Source organism: Hyperoodon ampullatus, assembly GCF_949752795.1.
Source record: "Hyperoodon ampullatus genome assembly, chromosome: 1".
In the NCBI taxonomy this organism is placed as follows: domain Eukaryota; kingdom Metazoa; phylum Chordata; class Mammalia; order Artiodactyla; family Ziphiidae; genus Hyperoodon; species Hyperoodon ampullatus.
Window position 1 is genome coordinate 161275506 of NC_136914.1, and position 24927 is coordinate 161300432.

The window sequence follows — 24927 nt, forward strand, 5'->3', positions numbered from 1 at the left end:
CGGAGCACAGGCTCTGGACACGCAGGCTCAGTGGCCATGGCTCACGGGCCCAGCTGCTCCACGGCATGTGGGATCTTCCTGGACCGGGGCATGAACCCGTGTCCCCTGCATCGGCAGGCGGACTCTCAACCACTGCGCCGTCAGGGAAGCCCCATAGATGTGTTTTTAATAGTCATTTGTTAATCCATAAGGTTATGTGTTATATATTTATTTGTGTCTATTACATTTCACAATAAAAATGGTTTAATAATATGGGAGTGATTTACATTTTCTTCCAGCCTCTGGAAATCCCAATTTTCTGCTAGGAGACAGATTTTAAAAATTGATTCTCCTATGTTGGAATCTATTCTTCCATAGAAGCAGTTGGCGATACTAAGACACACTTTTTTCTTTTTTGTTCATGATTGTCAAACTGCAAAAATACACTGTTTGCAAATTCAAGAAAGGTGAACTTTGTAAAAGCTACATGGTCTATTAGTCGAGGCTCTTTCTAATAAAAAAATGTGCTGGATTCTGTCTGCTCCCTGGACAGAGACACATCTGCGTCATCGCACGTGCTCTGATAGGCCATAAAACACATGGCTTCCCACTTAACACTGACACTTTTCGTTTGGGAGATGCTGATTTATTCTGTGCCTGAAATAGAACAGGAATTAATCTGTTCTTCTCTCTCAGCGTGTGTGAGGGGTCAGACAGCAGGGGGACGCTGGTCAGGGGAGAGGCTGGCCCTGGGCCTCAGCCCTGCACTCTTCCTCAAATAGAAGCACAAAGAACCCAAGCTAGGGCGGCATTTCACCCTAACTCGTCCTTCACTCGGGTTTCCGCCTCTGCAGCCTGACCCAGAGGATCCAGTGTCCTCTCCAGGCTTCTTGCAGAGAAAGGAATGGGGCAGGGGAAGGGCACATATTCTGAAACCTTTGAAAAGGAGTCTCAGTTTTCGTACCTGCAAAAGGGATAAGACACAAACTACATCTGTAAAGACAGCACCTGCTTTGAGGGCTGATTGTCAGGATTAGATACAGCACACAGCACAGAGCAAACGTTTCATAAACGCCGGCTATTATCATTCCAGAGAGGTTGGGAAAGTTAGCGTGTGGCTCTCAATAAATGTTACCTGTTGCTATTTTTATTCCCGGAACAGAGCATTTGGAGAAAAGGCAGTTTGTGTTTCCACTTGCTTGCAGGGTGGGGAGGAGAGAGGGAAGGGAAGGGGGCGTTCCCAGCAGAGGTGGGCAGGTGCCCTTGGGAGAAAGCCAGGTGGACCCATGGGCGGAGCACAGGATGTATGGAAGCAGAGGAGCACCAGGGCGTCAGCCTTTGGGGGGCAGGGAGCTCAATGCCACGCGGAGGAGTCAAGACCTGGCAGCCTGCACACGTGAAGGAGCTCACACAAGGCGCGGATGTGGCCAGGTCTGAAGATGTACTGCTGAGGGTGAGTGCTGACTGAGTGAATATAACATGTACTTCCAGGATCCCACGGACATGGCCCGGCTCCCTGTGAGTTTCCAGTTCATCACAGAAACCAGAAATGTTCCCCTGCAGGGACCACACCCTGACAGTTTTGAAGATGCACAGTTAACTACTTCAGAGTGAGGTGTGCACAGGATCCTGGGACAGAGCAGTGCTGAGAGCACAGGTGAAACTGGGTCTCTTAGAAACGGGAAGGGGAAGCTGGGACGAAGTGAGAGTGGCATGGACATATATACACTACCAAATGCAAAACAGATAGCTAGTGGGAAGCAGCCGCATAGTACAGGGAGATCAGCTCCGTGCTTTGTGACCACCTAGAGGGGTGGGATAGGGAGGATATATGGGAGGGTGGGAGGGAGGGAGACGCAAGAGGGAGGGGATATGGGGATATATGTATGTGTATAGCTGGTTCACTTTGTTATACAGCAGAAACTAACGCACCACTGTAAAGCAATTATACTCCAATAAAGATGTTAAAAAACCCCACAAAACTGGAAGTAGATTGGATCAAGGGTCAGGAGCCTGAGAACCCACCTGCACTGGGTCACTTGCCAGCAGTGTGACCAGGGGCGACTCTCTTCCTCTCTGGGGCTTCACCCAACAGAGGAGGAAAATGATACCTGCTTCCTGAGGACATGCGACACAGGAGACACGTGCGTTTATGGGCACAGTGGCTCCAGATCTTCCTCTCCCCCAGAGCCACACCCTTTGCCACATAACCTTGCATGCCTTCCCACAGGGAGTGGGAAGTGCCTCCCCAACCCTTTAACTTTGGGTCATGTGACTTGCGTTGGTCAAAAGAATGAGGTGGAGGTGAAATGGGCTAGTCTGGAGGCTCGACCCCTGTCATCGCTATGAGGAGAACATTCCCAGGCCAGCCCACTGGTCCTAGGAAGAGTAGAGACAGTTGTGTGTGTGGCCAAGCTGTGTTACTCACGCCTAGATCAGCCAACCACCAGCTGATGCACAGACCCTGGGGATAAATCACTGTCATTTTCAGCAACAGGGTTTTGAGGTATCTTGTTGCACAGCATTACTGTGGTCATAATTACGTGATACCACACCGGACAGAAGGGGCCCTAAAGGTGAAAGATCTGGTATAAAGGTGTCATATCCTCACAGCCTTCACGGGTTCATCCTGCAAATGTCTCTTGAGCACCTACTGCAGGAAGGCTCTGTGCCTGGGCCACTGGGTGAACAAAACTGACGTGGACCCTGACTTTAGAGAACGCACCCCCAGTGAGGGGGCAGACATCGCACAGGAAATCACAATATCCTATGGCAAGTGTGATGGCAGGGAGGCTGGGAGCCCTAGGGACAGACCAGGGAATCTAACCGATCTGAGAAGGAGTCGGAGAAGGGCTCCCCGAAGAAGTGACATGTAAGCTGAGACAAGATGAGAACAAGCCAAACTGAGGGGATGGAGGGAACGGTATTTCAGGCAGCAGAAGAGCACATGCAAAGGCACTGTGGCAGGAGGGACTGGGGCACCTTTGGGGAGCTGAGGGATGTCTGAGGTTGGCTGGAAGGCAGGGAGCAAGGGACATGCCTCCAGACAAGTGGTGAGTGGGCTGTGTCACATGAGCCTTGTGGGCTAGGTCAGGGAGCCTTATGGGCCAGGTTGGGTGGGTCTCATGGACCAGACTAGGTTGGCCTTTGGGCCAATCAGATGGGTCTCATGGGTCAGGCCATGTGAGCACTTCATTGGCCAGGCTGGGTGGTCACCATGGCCAGGTTAAGGATGTTGGACTTTATCCTGAGAGCTATGGGTGGCATTCTGAGGTATTCAGTGGGTTCTTTCATATGGTCAATCTACAAAGAAGGCAGCTAAGAATTCCTACATCAGAGAGGTTAAATGATATGGACCAGGCCGCATAGCTGGTACAGAGCTGAATCAGGCCCACAACCTGGCCTGTCTGATTCCTGGGGGACTCTTCTCTCCTTTGCAGTTTTGCAACTCTTTGCAGGGAGGTGAGCTGATTGTGAAAATGACTAAAAGGAGGGAGAGGTATAATCAGGTAGCATGTGGTATCCTGAGGGCACTGGCAAGTTTTACTTCTGTACATAAAGAAAACATAAATTAATTACTCTACTAGTCTTGCTAAAATAAAACAAAAAGCCATGTTCCCGTAGCTTGCTACAGTAAAGTAGACGTAAGCATGCCAGTCTATCTTTCTCAGACTTGTCATACTTAGTGATGATTTATCACACTTTAACCTTGATAAAGGACCATGGAATTGACTCACCCTCTGTAGCACCTAGGGAAATCCTCTTTTCAGTGACAGGAGCCATATTGTGCCTACACTTGTCAATTTCCTTCTCAAGATCTACTTCCAATAGAACACTGCCCCCAAATCATTGTTTTGGTATTTCTCCCAAACCTAGTTTCTTCTACTCTTTGGAAACTTACTGTTTCCCACCTGTGATAGGCAAAATAATGGCTCCCCAAGATGTCCATGTTCTAATCCCTGAAACCTTTGAATGTGCCACACAGTCAGAGATCTTGTGGATGTGATGAAAGGACTAAGTGAAAACCAAGGATCCTGAGATGAGATTATCCCAGGTTATCTAGGTGGGTCCCACATAATTATAAGGGTCCTTGTAAACGAAAGAGAGAGGCAGGCAGAGTGAAAGGAGACATAGGATGGAAGCAGAGGCAGGAAGAGCACGGCTGTGGCCTGGAGATGGAGCAAGAGGCCACAAGCCAAGCAATGCAGGCACCTCTAGAAGCTGGAGAAGGCAAGGACACGCATTCTTCCCTGGAGCCTCCAGAAGGAACCAGCCCTGCCAATACCTTCATGTCAGCCCACTAAAACCCATTTTGGACTTGTGACCTCCAGAAACGTAAGGTAATAACTTTCGTTGTTTTTAAGTTGTTTTTAAGTTTAATTTGTGGTAGTTTGTTCTATCAGCAATAACACACCATCTTCAGGATGCCAATGTTTCAGCTGATTGATATATTCACTGATGCATTGATTCACCCATTCATTTACTCATCAGTGTTGACTGATTGCCTGTAATGTGTCATCCCCAGCTGGATTCTGCAGAACACACCACAGCCCTCCCGGCAAGGACTCCACGCCCCCGCCTTCCTCTTGTCCACCAAATCACTTCTCCCCACCTGTAGGTTACAGCCCTGGGCCTGTATCCCAGGCCCCCAGCTGTGTGACCTTGAACAAAATACTTTAACCTTTCAGTGTTGTGCAGTGAAGAACTGACCTGGCTGAAAGAGAGGCCTGGTCTTGGTCCACAGTTCTTGGGAAGGGACTTCTAAGTTCTTAGAATGTCCTGCCTGATAAGAGGGTCTCTATTTACCTGGGAACCTTGGGCAGCTTCAGACAATCTATGACAGTGATGCGATTTAGGGTGGGGCCCTTGGGCCATGTGGCTTCAGCTCTACCTCTAGAGGTGCGGGGGCTTCAGGTCAGCCACGTTGGTGGTCAACCACATCTATGTGACTGAGCCCCAATAAGAACTGTGGACACTAAGGCTTGGGTGAGCTTCCCTGGATGGCAATGCTCAGTGTGTAATGCCACACATTGCTCCCAGGAGAAGTTAGCATTGGCCACGACTCCACCAGGACAGGAAAACTGGGAGCTTTGCATTTAGAACATTAGACTCTGCCCATGTGCCTCTTCTCTTGGCTGACTTAAATCTGTAAACTTTTGCTGTAATAAACCATAACCATGAGTAGAACAGTTTTCAGTATGAGTCCTTCAAGAGAACTGAAGAACCTGAGGCTGGTCTTGGGGACCTCTGGACTTGCATTTGGTATCAGAAGTGAGGGTGGTCTACTACCAAACACTTCATGAGTGCTTTTCATTATTATTCCTGCCTTCTTGGTGGACAGAGTTTCACTTTTTCTCTTATCTTCCTCAGCCTTAACCTCCCACGAGACTCTGAAGCTGAGACGGCTGACCTTGGCAGGGCTCTTATCACCCTACTCCCCCAGGAGCCCTTCAGGAGAAACAGTAGGGGGAGGACAGTCAGAAATGAACAAATAGGGGCTTCCCAGGTGGCGCAGTGGTTGAGAGTCCGCCTGCCGATGCAGGGGACACGGGTTCATGCCATGGTCCGGGAAGATCCCACATGCTGCAGAGCGGCTGGGCCCGTGAGCCATGGCCGCTGAGCCTGCGCGTCCGGAGCCTGTGCTCCGCAACGGGAGAGGCCACAACAGTGAGAGGCCCGCGTACCGCAAAAAAAAAAAAAAAAAAAAAAAAGAAATGAACAAATAAACAAGCAGGTCTCCAGGGCACCCTGTGATGCAACAGTGGCAAACTCAGCTCTGCACCTGTCACCATCAGGAAGACTCTGGGCTCATTTCAGGAATCTCTCTACAAGGCACTGAGACGTGTAATTTCGTGGCATCCACCTCAGTCAAAATGAGAATTCACTGTTTGCTTAGAAGCCAAGAGACAGTGGGAATTTAGAAAAATGCACTTTTCTCTGCAGCCTGAGAACCGTTAGGTGGTGATCAAATTTATTTCACAGCCGCCGTGCCTACAATATCATGATCAGTGCCCAAAGAAAGGGGGGAATTATGCCTCTGTGTGACCAGGTCTGGGAAGGAGCCAGCCGGACTGCAAGGCAGGTTACCTCATGAGTGTATTCTGTGCAGACACACCTTCTTAGATGGTGAGTGATAATAACCAGGATCATGATGACAGATTTAAGTGCTCACTGTGTGCCTCACACTCTTCTATATGCTTTGCATGTGTGAACTTATTCAAACCTCTGAATAGCCATATGAAGACCCAGATAGTGACCATCCCCATTTTAAGAGGAGACCCAGATACTGACCATCAAAACAGACCCCATTCCCAGGCCTCCTCACCATCCTCACCCTCACCATCCTGGCCCAGGCCCCCAGCATCTCTTGCCTGGACCACTACGATGCCTCCCCAGGCCTCCCTGCTTCCACTTTTGCCCCCTACAGTCCATCCGCTGTACAGACTCCAGAGGGATCCTTGGGAACATAAGGCAAGTCATTTCCTTACTCAAAACATGCCGGCAATTTCCCATCTCCCTCAGAAGTCAATGCAAACGTCTTCGGATGGACTGCAAGGCCCTACGAGACTCTGACCTTAGCCCGTACCTGTCTCCCCTTCCCCCAGAGCTGCCACACTGGCCTCCTTGCTGCTGCGGCTGCTGGAACCCCACATGTGTTGCTGCCTCTCCAGCTCCACAAAAATAAGCACTTTATCTGTTTGGTTCTCTGCTGAGGCCCCGGTGCTGAGACTGTGGGTTGCACAAAGCAGTGCTCAATGATATTCATTGAATGAATGAATTAACGGGCTCACAAGCTTACAGCTGGTCAGCGAGGAAGCCACACTCTCCCCCAGGCCCCAGGTCCAGAGTCATGCTCACCACCCCTGGGCTCAAGGCTTCCTGCTCAACACGCTCAGTGATGGGGCAGAAGGGAAGGTGTTGACTGAGCACCTGCCACGTGAGGCCCTCAGCCCTGCCCTCCTGCACTGCCATAATGGTCAACAGGCTCTCTGTCTCCATCTCGCAGATAAGGAGATGGGCTTGGAGCAGTTAAGGCTCTTGCCCAAGGTTGCCCACCCGGGAATGTCCTCGCCAAGCATTCCTATCTTCCAATTGGCTTCTTTCTACCACACCAGAGGATTTCAATCTCCACCTTTTGGAAATATCAGGTAAAGCAGTTTCCAATACCCAAGGCAATGATTTCCACAATTAAGGGATGTAAAATAAACCGAAGTTATCTGGTACCAGAGGGCCTGATGAGCAATGACGACGTGAATCATAGGACAGAGCTCGGCACTGACTCTGGGAGAGAAGCTGGCACAGGTCTTGGGCCATTTCTTTCAAAAGCACCTGCACAGATGCACAGAACTGCTGGCCCCCCTTCACTTTGCCCCTGACCCCACCTCATGCAGGGCATTTCCAAGTGTCTGCTTCTGAGACAGAGACTCCAGCAGCCATCACCCCTCACTCACACCTGCTGGGCTCTCCTGATGCTCGAAACGAGGGCGTCTTTACTTCCTCGGCCCAAACTTCAATGGGCTGGCGGCCAGACCAGCCACAGTAAGCCAAGTGTACAATATCCTAAGGACGTTGCTGGGGCATGAGGCTGTGGTCACATCAGCATCATCAAATCTTTACTGAACATGATGTATTCACTGCCACCCACTGAGACTGGCCCGGCACTTGCACATATACTTCCTCCTTGTAGCAGTGTTCAGTGTTTTATCCTTGCTTTGTGGAGGAGGAAAGTGGCATTTAGTTGACCAAGACTTTAGATTCTAATTGCAGCTCAAAGGAGGAAGTGTCAGCCTGCTGGACAAGAGCTCAGGTGGGTGCATCATCAGTGGCATCTGACCATGAGTCTTAGTCCACTGGACTCTCACCCCATCCCCCCAAGGCAGTGGTCCTCAGACTCTGCTGTGCATCAGAGGAAACTGAGGTACAAGTTAGATAACCTGCTGCCGACCACACAGCTGGTCAATGGCTGGGCTGGGATTGGGCCCCAGGCCATCTGAGTCCAGAGCCTGTCCTCACTGCGGTATTCACAGCCCACGCTCAGCAGCACGGGTCATGGCAAGGACATCAGCACTAAGGTTAGAGAGACTTACTTTAGATCGCATCTCTCTGCTTGTTGGCTGTAGGACCTGAGCAGGATGGTTGGGCCAGCACAGAGAGATGATGTAACCAATTCAAGGTCACACAGCATGTTAGTACCCAGAAGGGGACTGGAATTCAGTTTGCTTACTCCCAGCCCAGGGATTTGAGTCCTGACTCCACCCAGGCATGGTGTTGTTCCTTTCCTGCCTGGGAGCCTGGGGCTTTGACAAGTTGAATCCCACCCTGCACTTTTCTCAAGAAAATCCTTCCTGGCTCCTCATCTGTGAAGGAAGGAAAATGCAGTTTCTGCCTCACAGGATTCTCATGAGGATAAAATGATCAAATACTCAGAAAGCACTTAAAACAGTGGCTGACTCTGAACAAGACCAGCTCCGGTATCAGTTTCCTGGGTAGCCAAAACTACAGAAGTCTATTCTCTCACAGCTATAGAAGCCAGAAGTCAGAAACCAAGGTGTCAGCTACCTCTGGAGGCTCTGGGGGGATCCTTCCTGCCCCTTCTGGCTTCTGGAGGCTCCAGGTGTTCCTTGGCTTGCGGCCACATCACTCCAGTCTCTGCCTGTCTTTACACGGCCATCTCCCTGTGTGTCTCTCTCCACAATGACTTTCTCATAAGGACACCAGTCATTAGATTTATAGGGCCCATGCTAATCCAGAATGATCTCTTCTTAACTAATTACATCTGCAAAGCCCCCCTATTTCCACATAAGTTCACATTCTGAGGTTCCTGGTGGACATGAAATTTGAGGTACACTGTTATGGACTGAATTATGTCCCTCCAAAACTCATATGCTAAAGCCCTAACCCCCAATGTGACTGTATCTGGAGATAGGGCCTTTAAGGAGATAATGAAGCTTAAGCAAGGTCACAGGGTGAGGTCCTAACCTGAAAGGACTGGTGTCCTTGTAAGAGGAAGAGACACCCAGGCTCTCTCTCTGCCATGTGAGGACACAGTGAGAAGGCAGCCATCTCCAAGCCAGGAAGAGAGGCCTCGCTAGAACCCAACCTAGATGATACCTTGATCTTGGACTTCTAGCCTCCAGAACAGTGAGAAAATAAATGTCTGTGTTTAAGGCACAGGCTGGGGTACTTTGATATGGCAGCCTCTGAAAACTCATACAGACACCACTGAACCCCGCACAGTGACCATCATGATGAGGGGCTGCACTCCCTGTCCTTCCTCATGTCCTGTCTGGGCTGCCCCCTGGCTCCTGGTCCACTTGGAGCCCACCCCCTGATTCAAAGCCCATCTCAGGCATCACCTCCAGCGGATGGCCGTCCTTGACCTCACCTTCACCCCTATGTCTCTCAACCCTCCTCTCTGCACCCGTCAGCAGGCATGTTGTAAGGGCAGCCAATTCGGACTGGGCATGTCCCAGGTGCAAGCTGCTGTCCAAGGGCCTCACGTGCATTCGGTGTTCACACCACCACCGTGAAGATGGGCATCACTGGCCCCATTTCACAGATGGGGAGACTGAGAACTAGAGAGGCCATGTAATGTTCTGGAGGCCGCACGGCGAGGAGGGAGGAGAGCCAGGACGCAGACACAGGCACTCTGGGTCCAGGTGAACCTTCTCCAGGGTGCTCCCTACCACGGTGGCACTTGTCACCTTCCTTCTTGACCGGGGCCACATTCCACCTTCCCAGCAGCTCTGAGTCCTGCCTGGGGCAGGAGCTCTGCCTGTCTTGTTCACTGTCATATCCCAGGAGCCCCTCTGGCTTTGGAGGGCTCGGGTGCTCTCTCCTGTTCTCTCAAAGCCAGCCGTCATTCCAGAGCTGCACGAGGTTGCCCAGGGAGAAAGAGGTGGCACCAGCACTGGAACTTAGGCCTCCGTTTCAAGCCCAACCCTCCTTCATCACTGCTCTACACTCATGACGCCCACAAACACTGGCCTATTTTCATCCTGGGTGAGCTGACTTCCAAAGACCTTTGCCTCTAGGGACATTTGGAGGTGAGGCTCCCGAGCACCTCAGAAATGGAAGGGGCCTCAGATGTGACCTGGGTCAACCTCCCTCCCTGGTTTCTGCCAAAGAGGGTCTCGGGGTGCCCAGCCCAGGAGGACGTGAGGCTCTCACACATGCCCGGATCCTGAGGTTTTCCTGCCAGTCACACCTGGAAACCACATACCTGGCAGAGCGCGGCCACGGCCTTGGTGGCTCTGACATTCTCCTCTTCCTCCAGGTCACTCCGACTCAGCCTTTGCCTCTCCAGGACCTCGTGAAAAACCTGTGAGTAAAACACGAGCTGAATCTGGTAGGAAAATGCTGATATTTTCCCCAGAAAAACCTCCTCAACTGACCCCGCCTCTCAGGTTGGAAGGATGTTCACCCCAATTTATACACAAGGAAATTGAGGCACAGGGATGTATGTGACTTTCATGGCCTGTGAGTTGTGGCTGAGGCCGGGACCCATGAATCCGACCTCCAGGAAAACCACAGACTGTGATTCTGTCTGTGTACCCAGCAGGAGAAGGTGCGACCAGCAGGCCCATCACCCTTCTCTCCTGGCCACAAGCCACCCAGACATCATTTTCTGATTTCAGTTGCTGGGGACCACCATCTAGGCCCTGAGAGGCCCATTCAGCGGAGCCCGAGGCCGAGCAGGGCCACTGGAGGTCAGTGCGGTCAGTGGCCAGCCAGACTCCGCTCTGACCACATGGACTCAAGGAGCCCAGCAGAGTGACAGGGAGGCGTGCACCAGGTGCCCCAGACACAGTCAGAAGGCACCGCAAGGCGAAACCATAGAGGGCGGACTCCTCTTAGGGGGCACCTGTAGGGGAAGAGGCCCCATGGGGGAAATGAGTAAGCTGAGTCTTGAAGGACAAGGAGGGGTCCCTGGAAGGAAGATGGGGAGCCAACACAGTCCCAGCTCAAGAAGCAACAGCAACAGAGACCAGGCAGTTAGAACCCTCTGGCCTTGGTGGGGGCAGAGTGGGAGGGGAGTTGAGAGGGAGGGGCTGCACGTGGTGCCAAAGTCTGTGCTCATTCATCAGTTCCTTGTTCATTCAATCACTTTTTTGTTGTTTGTTCATTCATTCGATTATTTGTTCTTTTGTATCTATCATTCGTCCATCCATTCATTCACGTGTTCATTCATTCTTTCCTTCATTCATTTGTTTGACTCTTCTTTCATTTGTTGGTTCTTCATTCATTTCTTTGTTCATTCAATTATGTGTTCCTTTGTTCTTCCATCCATCATTCATTGATTTATTTGTTCATTCAGTCATTCCCTCATTCCTTCATGCATGCACTCAACCCTTCCCTCCTTGGTCCCATGTTTCCTGAGCACCAGCATGTTTCCTGAGCACCAGGTCCTGGCTGTGCTGAAGTCCTGGGTTGCAGAGCTGATGCTGTCACCGTCTCCACACTCAGGACTTGCACTGAGCAGTGTGATGTCAGAGAGAAGGGCCTAGAAATCTCAGAGTAACAAACTGCTGTATAATCGTATCTTTTCACTCTCATTTCAAATGGATCTTCTTAAAGACAGAAACAGCCCCCCACCCCATGGTATGACAAACCCCAGAAACCCCAGGCGTGTGCCCTGGGAGGAGGCTCTGTGGGTGGGGAAGGGCACTGGACCAGGGAACCAGGGACGTGAAGACCTCTCCTCTGTTCTGGCCGCTGGCTTCTCACTGGGGTATAGCCGCTGCCGCCATGCTGGCCCCCAAGGAGGGCATGTGACTGGGCTCTGGGCTGAGCCTGGACTCAGCTACAGTCCTGCCATCCCCTCGACAGAGCTGAGACAAGCAAATGCTAGTGAAGAGCAGAAGGACCCAGAGAAACAGTCAGGCCGTGGCTGCCCCTTACTGGTCTGGCTGAGTCTTAACAACCCGGCAAGGTGGGTGCTATTACTCCCATTGCACAGAGGAGGAAGCCAGAGGGTTAGCAAGGTCACTCAGACACAGCGGCAGAGTCAGCATCCAAACCCAGGTCCTGCTGCCTCAGCACCCAAATGCTTACCAACCCTGGGGCACGGCCACTGACAAGCAGCCCTGCCTATCCCCGCCCCACCTCCACCAACAGAGAAACACTGAGGCAGAGTCCTCTCTCTCTCTGCGAACTGCAAGCCCTGGTCCTTCCAGCCTGTGCTGGCGCCAGCTCACTTGCTATCCCTCAAGCAGGGTGATACCTTGCTTCCTGCCCTCCAGCCGGTCTCCTTGTCTTTTTCCCAGTCAAGACCACGAGCGTTGGCTAGCTTGGCCACCTCCCTGGTCCTGCCTGCTCAGCCCCACATGCAGGGTCCTCCCCTGACTTGCCACCTGACCCAGCGAGGGGGCCCATCCCTGTGTGACAGCCTGCCTTACATCCAGGACATGCCTGTCCCCTCTGGGGACATCGCACGCTGGTCTGCCTCGCAGGTTGGGCCCTTGCCCTGTGCCATCTGTGTGAAGCCCTCTCCACGGCCCCTCCCACCGTCTTTCCATCGTCCCAGTGAGCACAGTGCTGCTCGAGCCACTGGCTCACAGACGAGGAAGCTAGGGATGCAGAGCCCAAGGGAGCGGGCTAACGTCACTGGGCTGACAGGTGGGAGGCGAGGAGAGACCTCCCGTCTGGCAGATGCCAAAGCCTCTGGCTTCCCAAGCACAGCAGCGGGGGGCCGAGCCCCCTCCTGCCACCCTGATCAACCCGTGTGGCTCCCTGGGACGGCTGTGCCCGCGGACGTGGGAGCGAGTCAGGAGCAGGTCACCTGGAGGAACTGCGCGGGGTCGGCGGTCTGCGGCGCCGCGGCCAGGAAGCTCCTCTGTTCCTTCTGTTGGGCCAGCGTGAGCCTTGCCATCCCCTCCGCCTGGTGAACCAGTGAGGCCTTGACCAGGTCTCTGCCTCGCTGGACAAACTCTGAAATTGAAATAAAACAAGGTTGCTCCCCTGGCAAAACCTCCACTGGCTGCTTCTGCCAGCACGTGGAGGGTCAGAAACTCTGGGGCAAGTCCCCTTTTTATTCTGTTTGTTTGTTTGTTTGTTTGTTTTGCGGTACGCGGGCCTCTCACTCTTGTGGCCTCTCCCGTTGCGGAGCACAGGCTCCGGGCGCACAGGCTCAGCGGCCATGGCTCACAGGCCCAGCCGCTCCACGGCACGTGGGATCTTCCCGGACCGGGGCACGAACCCGCGTCCCCTGCATCGGCAGGCGGACTCTCAACCACTGCGCCACCAGGGAAGCCCTCATTCTGGTTTTATCATTCAGGGCCCTCCCCCTGGGGCCCAGGGCTCAGAGCAACATAAGAGGTTTCATGTAACTGCTGTGCAGGGCGGCCGGCCAATCTGACCAAGAAGTAAACAAAGGGGTATTTTCCCGGAGAAAAGAGTGTGAGGGAGGGGTAGGTGGCAGAGGCAGGGACAGGTGACACAGGGTACAGAGAGCCTGAGTCTTCCGGAAGATAGTGACACGTCAGACTGGAGTCGAGATTCAAAAACTGCCAGGGTGAGTTATTAGATCAGCAGAAGAGAAGGGGGGTGAACCCAAGGGCAAGGCCCCCTGTGGCAGGGGAAGGTGAAGTTGGGGAGAGAGGGGCGGGGCCTAAAACCACCCTTCAGCCCACCTGCGTCATTCGGCCCCAGCAGTGTGCCAAGTACAGGGCCAGGAACTGGGGTCTACCAGTGAGCAGGACCCGGCCCAGCTCTCAAGATGCTCATGGTCCAGGGAAGACGAGGAATGCCAGAAGGAGAAGAAATTATGCTGCATGAGGGCCGGGGCAGTGTGGGGGGAGGAGGAAGAGGGGGCACAGGCAGCGTGGGACCCCAGAGAAGGCTCCTGGGATTAGAGCCAAGGAAGAGGTTGGCCAGATTCTGTCCACTTGGGTTTTGGGAGAGATGCCGAGCAAAGAAGCTGTTGAAGCAAGTGAGGGCCTGGCGACGAGGGGTCTGCAGTCCTTGGAAGCGTTGGTTTCGGCATCTCACACCATCCCCACCGCCACACACACACGTCATACCTCCTTCTGCACTTGCCCTAAGGCAGGCACACTTCCTTAGGTTTGACCTGAGAATCTGTTTAGCCTCTAGCACCAAAGAAAAGAGTGTGGCCAGGTGGCCAGGAGAGACCGGAGTCCTCCCTCCACCCGACTGTCTCCTTGTCTCCCCCATCTTGTCCAAGTTCAACAGAGCCCCGCCTAGGAGGCTGCTTCACCATCCCATCCCAGCCACTCGCTTCCCACTGATAAAGCCCAGACCACTGTGTGTGCTGACCCCCAAGTCCAGATGCATTCAGATTCTACATGGTCCAAAGTTCCAGCCAACAGAAAGTTTTCCAGGTGCTCACCTCCTGCAGGTGAAACACCTGGGTTTCCTCTTGCAGGTCCCACCAGCGGTGTGACCTGGACTAAGTCCCAGATGCCCTTGATGTCTTGGGCCCTGATCTGCCCATCTCCCAGGGTCAGGCCCGGGAGCAGTAGCACGTGTGCGAAACAGCCATGTTGGGTTCCCTCTCCTGACCCACGTGACTGACCCCTGTCCACGCCCACCCACCTGCAGCTGAGCCGGGCCCCGTGCCACATGCAGGGCTTCCGGGCGTTCCCGCTTCCTGGGCCCTCTGCATGTTCCGGGTGCTTCTCTGGCAGCCTGAATCACTGATGGCGACGTGGGACAGGCAATCTCGGACCCTAGGAGGTGACCTGGGAGGGCAGCCTGTGCTAGCCTCATGGGAGCTGCTCCCCACGCCTGCAAGCGCCACCACCAGCCCTGGCCCACACAGCCTGCAGCACACACGGGGTGCCGGGCGCCCGGGCCTGGCCCACTCGCTCACCCCTGCCGAAGCGCTCCGCCTCCTCCCAGAAGGCCTTGTGCTGCTGGGTCAGCAACTCCTCCCTCTGCCGCCCCGACAGCTTCCCCTCGACGGTCAGCAGCTCCAGGCTGTGGGCGATGGCGGCCAGGCGGCATCTGGTCTCCTCCCGGATCTGCAGCTTCAGGAACTCAATTGTTTTGGCCACGTGTGCCCTCCCCATTGTCCTCTCCAGGGTGTCCTAAGAAGAGAAACACAGGCGACAAGGGGCTGGAACGCCCTGGGTCAGTACTTGGCCATGACGGTCTGTAAACAGTCACGGGCTTGGTCCTGGGGCCCCACCTCCCTATGAGCAGAGCACAGACCAAACTGCTCTCACGAGCTTCTTGTGTCTGCGCCTCAGATGGGGACAAAATGGTCCCGCACGGGGACGTGGTGAGGCTGACGCCACATAACACAAGAAAAGCACTTGGTACTTGGCGAGTGGGCCATGCTTCTGGGGAGGAATTTAATAAATGCACACGACCAAAGAGGGAAGTCCCCCTTTCGCATTGTCATCCCTCCCCAGTCGAGGGGGCCTCGGGCCTCCACAGCCCTGGAGGAGAAACATTAGGAGAAACAATAAAGGTCGCGGGACTTTTGGCTTTCGAGCCTCCGGGAACCTGAGTGCTGGGGATTAAAGAGATTTGCCAGGTAAGCCTGACCTGGAGGGGGACCCCAGCCGTCAGACTTTAGAACAGGCCTGCCTGCCCTACCACACTGTCCTTCACTTAGGACACGGCTCTCGGGCAGGACGCCTCCCCCATGGAGGAAATGTCCACCAGAGGCAGGGGCGGACCCTGCAGGTCTGCATCTCCTGTCCTCGCGTCTCAGAGAGCAGCCGCTCCAGGAACCTTGTAGAATGAGAGCACGTGCACCACGTTAAAGCTGCACGCCCAGCGCCTCAGAAGGACACCTTTCCCACCTAGGGGTGGGCCCCCAGGACCCCCAGCACGGTGGCCTGAGTTCGCCTCCGCCTTTCTTCCCCACCACGCCGGCACCCTTGCCTCCTTCACACCCCTCCGCTCCGTCTCCTTCCGTGGCCCAGAGCCACGGCCAGCTCAGGCCCCAGTCACTTCCGCCCTGGGCTACTGCCCAGGGCCGTCCCTGCTCTGCCAGCCTCCCACCTGCCCGCTCCACTCCACCCCGCCCCACCCCGCACGGCAGGCAGGGGGACTTTCTGAGGTGCAAACGTGGCTCTGCCATCCTGGGGCCCAAACCCTGCAGTCACTGCCTTCAAACTGAGTCTAAACTCCTGGGCATGGTGCATGAAGCCCTTCAGGATCAAGCCTGGCTGAGTCTCCAGCCTTGTCCCACACTCCTCCTTGCTCCTGGCTGCCCAGCACACCCGGCCTTTGCACACACGGGCCTCCACCTGGAACACCCTCCCGGCCTCCTCTCACTCCCCTGCCTGGCCAGGTCCTGCTCGTCCTTACGCGGTGTGTGGCACCTTCCCTGACCCCCTCCACCTCCACGGCCCCCTCCTCCCGTCTCTGCTGCTCCTGTGCCTCTATCTAAGCATAGGGACAGTCCCAGGCTGGACTGAGAGCCCTTGAGACAGTGGCCATACCTGCAACACCCGGTAACCAGCTCTGGGCCTGTTTGCTGAACTGCATTGGTCTGTGTTTGAGCAACGTGTGAACAGGGCAAGGACAATGATCCCCCAGTTATGGGCAAGAGCGCTGAGGTTTATTCTGGAACGCCACCCAAATAGCCCAGGGACAGCGGCTCTGAACCTTCCTCTCCGCCAACTATATAAGCCCAACGGCCGTCAGCGGGCCCATGACCGCTAGAGGGCGCAAGACGATAAGCGCTCGGTGCAGGTGTGGCCGGCAAGGGATCCAGCGAGGCTCAGGGCGTGGGGGACAGCGCCCAGAGCCCAGAGCAGCCACCTCTAAGGCATCACGGTCAGGCCACCTAGCTGGAGAGTGACAGCTCAGCCTCTGGATTTATATTCAAGGAAAGACGGGAGGAGAGTCGAGAGGCGAGCGTGAGCAGAGGGGCATCAGATGGAAGGTGGGAGGAGTCAAGGGACTTGCATGGGAGGCGACGGGGCCACTGCTGGCTCTGAGAGCTGTAGCCAGTCCTCAAACGTGCCCGGGCTCAAACTTCGCTCCAGACCTGCATGACCTTGGGCACAGTGTCCTCACCTACGCCTGACTTACAGACTGGATGTGAGCATTAAATAAGTTAAAACAGGTAAAGCACTTAAAATAGCAGCCAGAAGATAGTAGGTGCTCATGAATGCAAGCTGTCGTCATAATTATGTACAGCAGGTCCCCACGCCCCTCCTACCATCCTCTTTCTCTCAAGCATCCCTAGAAGCTGATTCTGATGACCTCTGGGGCCCTTTCCAGGGCTCTTCCAGTTCTGATATTCAGCAACTCCACGTGACACATTCCGACTGCCCAGGCCAGAGTTCTCAGATGTCTCCAGCCTGAGAATTTGAATTCTTCTGGAGTTTATCAACAACATACTCTGACATACAGGCAGAGCCAACCTGTCCCTCTCTGTACAAACATAGATTGTAGCTCTTTCCACACATCATTACGATGACTTGTTTATGTCTATTTTGTTTGCTGACACTTGGCCTGCCAGAGTCTAATCCGTATCACATACTGAGCACTTCCCCTGGGCCAGGCTCTGTTTTAAAGGGCTTACACGTTGTCCACTTTCTAACACTCTCAGAGCTGATGCTATTCAGATTCCCATTTTACAGATGATGAAACTGAGTCACAGAGAGGTTTAGTAACCTGCTCAACGTCATACAGCTAATCAAAGGTAACTGTGGGATGAGCTCAGGTTTCTAGCTCCAGTCTGCAACACTGTTCCTGTAACAGGATGTGGCACACAGCAGGTGCTCATGAAATGCTGACAGAAGGAAAGGCCTACAGATAACCTGGAGAAAATTCTTTCCCTTCTTCCTATGTGGAAGTGACGGGCTAACACTCAGGCCAGAGTCAGCTAAGGATACGTTTTTTGTTTTTTTTTTTTCCTGCATCAATATCCTGCTGATGGAATAATAATTAAATACAAAGAAAAAAAGAATAAAAGGAAAAAGATCTTTCTCTTTTGATAAGCATTCATATCGGCAGCCTTATCAAATCAAAATCCAATTCAAAGGGGCTTGGACGGCAAACCAGGAAGCCTGGGGCACAGGCTGAGCGATATCGTTAGTCAACATGGGAGTCCTGGTGAGTCGCTTAGCTGGCTTCTCTGCTCTTCGGGAATGAAATATCTGTGTGTCTATCTTTCAGCAGTGCCAAGGAGGGAAAGCAAACTATACGTGTACGTGACAAGCAAAAGCAAAGAAAGTTCTCAAACAGCTGTGTGCACCTGGGAGTTTGTTAAAAATGCAGATCCTGATTCGGGAGGGGGGACGAGATTCTGCATTTCTAACCAGCTCTCAGGTGACGCTGATGCTACCGGTCTGCGGACCACACTTTGAGAAGCAGAGCAGTTTGTGCAGAAGCAGCAGGGACCGCTCCACTCAGCAGCGCCTTCTCCTCACGTCTGAGGACCTGGGTCTCTGAGCGGAGGGCAGGGCGGCTGCTGCAGGTTTCTGAGTCAGGAGTGCCCTGGGCAGGTGCACAGGTCTGAAATGTAATTCATGAGTTCTCAAGGTCAGAGGAAGGAGAAATGGGTGGATAGTGGCCTGGCCTTTGCACACAGCAGGGCTAGACGGAAACCTCCACAACAAAACCTGACCGAGCATTTCCCCGGGCCCTGCCTGCAGCAACTCCTGGGACCATCTTTTTTAAGTACAGTAATTGAAGCTCAGAGGGGTTAAGTAACCTCTTCGAGATCACACAGCTTCAAGTGGCTAAGCTTAGCTTCAAAGTCGGATTTGGATTTGTGGATTCCTCTGCGCCAGCGGTTTGCATTCCCAGCTATACATCAGAATTGTTTGGGGAGTTTTAAAAGCAGCAGTGCCAGGTCCTCCACTTCAGACCAATCAGGTTGGATCTCTGTGCAAGAGGCCCGGGACATGGGCATTATTTTAAGCCCCCTAGGTGATACATGGGGCCATCCAGGAGAGCTAACTGAAGCTCCGTCCACACCAGTGGGCATCAACCATGACTACTCACTGTGGTCACCTGGAACCTTAAAAAATCCAGACTAAGAATCTCTGGGGTGGGGACCCATCTTGGACCCAAGCATCAGTACTATTTTTACCTCCTCAGATAACTTCAACGTGCAGCCAGGATTGAGAACCACCAGTGCCCTATGCTGTAGTGACGTGGGACGGGCCAGTCTCTCCACTAAAGGAATGGTTAGATGGATGGACGGACAGATAAATGACTGATGGATAGATGGAGGGATGGATGGATACACTGCTTTTCTCTGGCCTCTATATCCCTTTCTACAATCTGCAGGTGTTGAACTTAATGACCCCTACGGTGCTCCAAGCTTCCGGCTTCCACGTCTCTAGTTCGAATATCACGTTCCCTCCCTGCCCCCTCCAGCGTTACCAGAGCCTGCAAATCCTGAGAATCACGCAATAGCCCTTCAGCTGCAATCATTCTTTCTGTCACAGTCATCATGAGCTGTCGGGCTTTGGAGCTGGAACACTTAAATTGGTCCACCAGAAAGTGCTGGATGTTTTCCATCTGTTTCCAGAAAGCTTCCATCTGTGAAATGAGAATGAGATGCAAGAGGTGGGGGGAGAAAACTTATTTCAGAAAGCTTTAAAGCTGTCCGGCTCAGGCTTGGGCATTACTATCCACCCCTTATCACAAACTGAGATTATAAACAATTCTACAAGTTGGAGAAAGTTATCTTGGCAACAGTCACATTCTCCAGAGGTTCCTCTTTGTAGGTGCCAGTGAGTTTCGATGTGGCTCTTCAGCAAACACCAACGGGCTGCTGATAAGGAAGGCAAGCACCATGAGATCCCCCAGCTCAAACAGCTGAAAGACTGCCCGGCAGTGGGGTAGGGAGTGGGGCGGGTGCATGAAATTCGACAATGCGCTCCTGGAAGCTTCCAGATCTTTAAAGGGGATTAAACGTATCCTGGAAATAAAAGCATGAATGGCCATTTAAATATTGATTATTGTCCTAAAAGTATAAAAGAACAATATGACAGAGATGACGACGACCATAAAAACATTTTGCCTTCAAATCTTTTTCCTTTCTCCACCATCTTATCGGGAGCAGAGTAGGGAATCGCCAAGTGGTTTAGAAGGTTGGGGGCTAAATTTTTGTCACTGCAGCCTTCCAGACTCTAAGAACACCGATGCCCATAGTCATAGCAACTTTTCTTTACGGCATGCAGGTTATAAGCCAGGCTCCGTGCTTCACGCCTTTTATTTCTAGATGAAATATGTATCGGAGGGACAAGGAACAGGCTCAGAAAGTTAGGTCACTCGTCAAGGGTCACAGAGGCAACAAGAAGCAGAGGCGTGTTTGATTCAGGTCCCTTCAGCTCCCACAGCTGTGATTTTCTCCATCTTGGCTCCACCTCTCAGATGCTGAGATGGATGTTGCTTGCTGGGCAGGGTATGGGAGGGGTCAGGGCTCAGTGGTTCCAGAAGCCCATGATGATCTTCTTGCTATGGCTAAAGGTGGAGAGAGATGGCGACCCGAAACTCTGAGTTAATCCGGCCAGCCATCTCTCAGGGGCTGGGCATGGCCAGGAGAAAACCCATCCACGCCCGCACGAACCGGCACCTCTTCGAAAGTTTGGTGTCCTGTCTCAAGGGCCTCGTGGCAGCTCAGCAAACCCTTAATCTGCCCTGGCTGCCTCCTCCCTCACATTCACACCCTGCTCTTGCCCCCTCTCACCCCGTCAGATGACTTCCTCTCCAACTGCTATCAGAGAATGTGGACCATCATCCGTGAATCCCTGCACATCCGGAAACAGAGTTCTACATCCAAACAGCTTCGCCTCTCCTCTTCCCATCGCAGAGAATGAGGACGCCCACTCCGCTCTTCTGAAAAACTCGTGATTCCCTTGGCATCCATGACATGACATTCTCCTGGTTCTTCGAGGTCCATACTCTGCTTCTTGTCTTGATTCTCCTTGACTCCGGCTTCTTCAATGCTGGCAAGGTCCAAGATTTGGCATGAGGCTCCTTTCTTTACCCCTTCCACACACACCCCTGGACCAGAAGCATCTCTGTTAGTGAAGGACATCAATACTTCAGAGAATCTTATGAGAATGATCAATCCTCTGCCGGAAATGTGCAGACACGGACAAGATATTCCACTGCTTCGGGGAGTCCATCACCACCAGAATCCGGGCTGAGTACCCTCCCTTAGCCATCTCATCCCGAGAATATCCTCGCTCTCCGTGTGATCCTACCTGAGCTTAGCGGAGACTCTCCATCCCCAGGCATCTCCAGCTCAGGATGTCAAACCACGCTCACCATCTTCCCTCCCAACTTGTTCTCATTCTGGGATCCTTATTTCCGTAGACCTCATCCTCTATACCCTCCTCTTCCCACCACCACCTCCTTAGACACCACCCTATCAGCTCTCCCACTTTTTCTCACCTCTCCATCCCTACTGCAATTGCCTTCATGAAATTCCTACTGGATTAGCCCCAAAGCCCCTAACAACCTTCCACACAGCAGCCTGGGCAGTCCTTCTAAAACAGGGCCAAGCCACCCTCTGCTGCTTCAGTGACTCCCATTTCCTTGGCATGAGATGAAAACCCTCAGGGAAGACCTCTGGCTTTATCTTGCTCAGCCTGCTTCCTAGCCCTGGCTCCCTTCTCTGCCCACCCACTGGACAGCATCCATCCACACTTCTCCCCAAAAGCTTCTTGATGACCCTTTCTTCTACAAACACCTTCATAACCCTGGGGTAAAATGAATCGTTCTCCCCACTGTACCTCAGTCTTCCCATACTTCTATCTATCATGGCACTTGTAACCCACAAAGTCCTCATCCGTTCACCTGTCAGTCCCCCCCACCAGACAGGCCTGAGCATCTCCCTGGCAGGGCCAGGTCTAAGTTCATTTTGAATTCCCAGAGTCCAACACAACACCTGGGTGCCAAGAAAATATTTGTTTAATTCGTAATGTATGAACAGCAGGTAGTAGAACCTCAAAGCAAAAAAGAGAGTTTGAGGGAAGCCATCCTCTCTAGAATTTAAAACATGCTTTTATGAGTGATGCCTGGAGTTTGAGAAGTTAGCAGCTGGCATCTGCTCTAAGCCACAGGGCGGTAATGACACATAGGGTTAGAGTGATCTTTGCTTTGAATGATAAAAAGATCAATGTAAAATTTAAACAAGGAGAATTCACTAAGAGGAAAAAAGGACTCCCTCAGTAAATCTTGGCCCCTTAATTATACCTTCTCAATCACTACCTTCAGAAACTGGATCCCTGGCTCCAGGGCAGAACACAACAGGGAATTCTAGTATTAAACATGCTTCTAGGTACCATCTCTTTAATCTCGCCAAATGAACTGTCCCAGAAACCACACTTTTTATATGGGAAAGAAAATCCATCACATACATTAGCTATTAGATGCTCAGAATATTCTCTCTCTTTCTTTTCTACATCTGCCAGGGTGATGTATTCAGAGTCACCAGCACCCAACATCTCCGTGTTTGACAGTCTGACCTGAAGTCTCTTTTCTAATTCCTCCAAATCCTGGAGAAAAAAAGAAAAAGGCAAATACAGAAAAAACCTAATGTATCTTAAATTCTAGAGAAGAAATGCTTTTATTTTCACCCCATTATCATAAAATATTTCTTAACCATAATTAAATGCTTTGGGTGTTGTCCTACTGAAGGACTGATGATAAAAATCATCACAGAGCCTCGGGAATAATGGATTACGTATTTTCTTCTATAGTCTTTCCCTCATCCCCCCAAAATAGGCCATATTTTAAAAACAATGAAATAGTATCTTCCTATCTTTATTAAGTCCAGGAACATGTCATGACATCTGGGGTGTGGGATGGACTGTCTCCTCCCCACTCCTCTGGTTTCCATGGGGAAGGATTACTTAGTACACCCCAGGGAGGAAGTGATATGTATTTGACTGGCAGTTCAAAAGCAGGAAGTGAGCACAGCCCCTAGCTTGCCCAACCTCTTCCTCTTTGGGATGGACCATTCAGGGGAGACCACTGCTCTGATGTGGCCTCAGCCCAGAGTGAGCTGGGCAGCAAAGGTCCCTCTTCTGTGTGGGGAGGCCTGAGGTGGCCCAGCTTTGCCAGTAAGCAATTTAGGTAAGCAATTTAGCTAATCCTGGGATTCACTGTTAGGAAGCAAGCCATGATCACTGTGCACCTAACCTATGTCTTCCAAGCTGGCCCCTTTCAGTGATGAAGCTGACATTTCTCTGTCTCCCCAACGCTTTCTCTTAATTAACTCAGAACTTAGAAGGAAAAGGGGAACCCTATGTATGGAGTCCTTCAAACCCCAACCTGGAGTGTGGAGGGTTTGTTTTCTGTTCTGTTCTGTTTTCTGGGCTGTTCTGTTTTCTCTAGACCTATGTTCACTGACATGTAATCAACACTGGTGTGGGTCCAAATTCATTAGGAAAACTGCTGTTGATTATCCAAGCGGAAGCCATATGTGACTTCTAATTCTCACAGCATCTCTACAAGAGAGAAATGAGGGTTCTTTTCCAGATGAGGAATCTTATCTATGGGAAGCTGAGATATTTCGTCCAAAGTCTCCCAGTAGGAAGTGGTGTGCTAGGCTAGGCCCCTTAGGCTCACTGACTCCAGAGCCTCACTCTTCTAACTGCATGTACTATGCTGCTTCTCTCCAAAGCAGCTGCCATTTCTGGGCACTTCTCATCTTCATCTAGAAGTTCTGAGGCTGTTGTCAATATTATAGGAAAGTATGCATTCAAAGCCCTTGGCCAGACTACATCCACTGAACAGTAGCCACTGACATAATTAAGATGCTCTGGAAGTGGTAGAGGTGGGATTTGATCCCAGGCCTGCAGATACCAAAGCTCTTATTCTTTCCATATGACATTCATTACTAGTACAATTACAAGTATCACCAACATTATCATTCTTTTTGTCATTGGAGAGTCATTTAAACTCACTGAGCCTCAACTTCCTCAGCTATAAACAAAAAGAATGATGGTCACTCACAGGGCTGTTGTGAAGATTAAATAATGTGTGTAAAGCACTCTGTGCATTGCCTGAGGATGAGGATCACAGTAGTGGTGGGACTGAGGATGATGACAATGATGTTAACAAAAATGAAGATGTACTGCCTTCTCCCTGGGATGTAGTGATGAATCCTCCCCCTTGGAATCCAGAAGAGTGAGGAAGAAACACTCCCTCCTCCCAATCCCCCAAATCTCATGGTTGCAGTGATAAGGATGATAATGATGACTATGATAAAGATAATGGTGGTGATGGAAGGAATGAGGATTATGACAATGATATGATAATGAAGATGAAAGTCGTGATGGCAGAAGTGAGGATGATGAGGATGACGGTGGAGGTCGTGATGGTCATGGTAACGAAGATGAGAATAACGATGCAGATGAGGATGATGGTGGCAATGGGAGGAGTAAGAACTATGGCAACAGTGATGGTGGCGATGATGAAATGTTGGTAGTGGTGGTGGTAATGAGGAGGAGGATGGTGCTGGTGGTGGTAAAGAGGATGATGAGAATGATGATGAAGATCATGATAACAGTGGTGATGGTCATAATAAGAATGAATATGACAATGATGACAATAATAAAGACGGTGGTGGCGATGGTGATGATGATGATAATGATAGTGGTGGTGGTGATTGTGTTGGTAATCAAACAATAATAATGGCAATGATACTGATGATGATGATGAAGATGACTGTGGTGGCGTTGGTGGGAATGGGCATGATGGCAGCGATCATATAATCAGGGTCTGGTTGTTACTTTGCTAGGTGCTTCATACACATTTTCTTCTTTCTGTAGTCCCACAGGATGGGAATTATTATCCCATTGCACAAAGGAACAACCTAGAATTCTGAGAGTTTGTGAAAGACAGGACCAGGAAATCAATCTCCACCACTGTGACTCCAAGCCCTGACTCATTTTGCTGCACATAAAACAATATAAAGCTTGTATAAAAGACTGAAATAAGAAGAATGCAAAGTAGTAGGAAGAGTTATAACCAATAAGCAAATTATATATTTTA

General features: G+C 51.7%; 1 protein-coding gene across 3 annotated transcripts in view; it reads right to left on the reverse strand.

Annotated features, from left to right (window-relative positions):
• Positions 1-24927, reverse strand: part of EVC (EvC ciliary complex subunit 1) — a gene marked incomplete at its 5' end in the record, with an annotated part of 78886 nt that overhangs the window by 29764 nt on the left and 24195 nt on the right. For all 3 annotated transcript variants that reach the window (XM_079696628.1, XM_079696630.1, XM_079696629.1), the window contains 5 exons: positions 10202-10300; positions 12761-12909; positions 14810-15026; positions 19297-19455; positions 22287-22424. In XM_079696628.1, coding sequence (XP_079552754.1) covers positions 10202-10300; positions 12761-12909; positions 14810-15026; positions 19297-19455; positions 22287-22424 — 762 coding nt within the window. The remainder of the gene's footprint in view (positions 1-10201; positions 10301-12760; positions 12910-14809; positions 15027-19296; positions 19456-22286; positions 22425-24927) is intronic.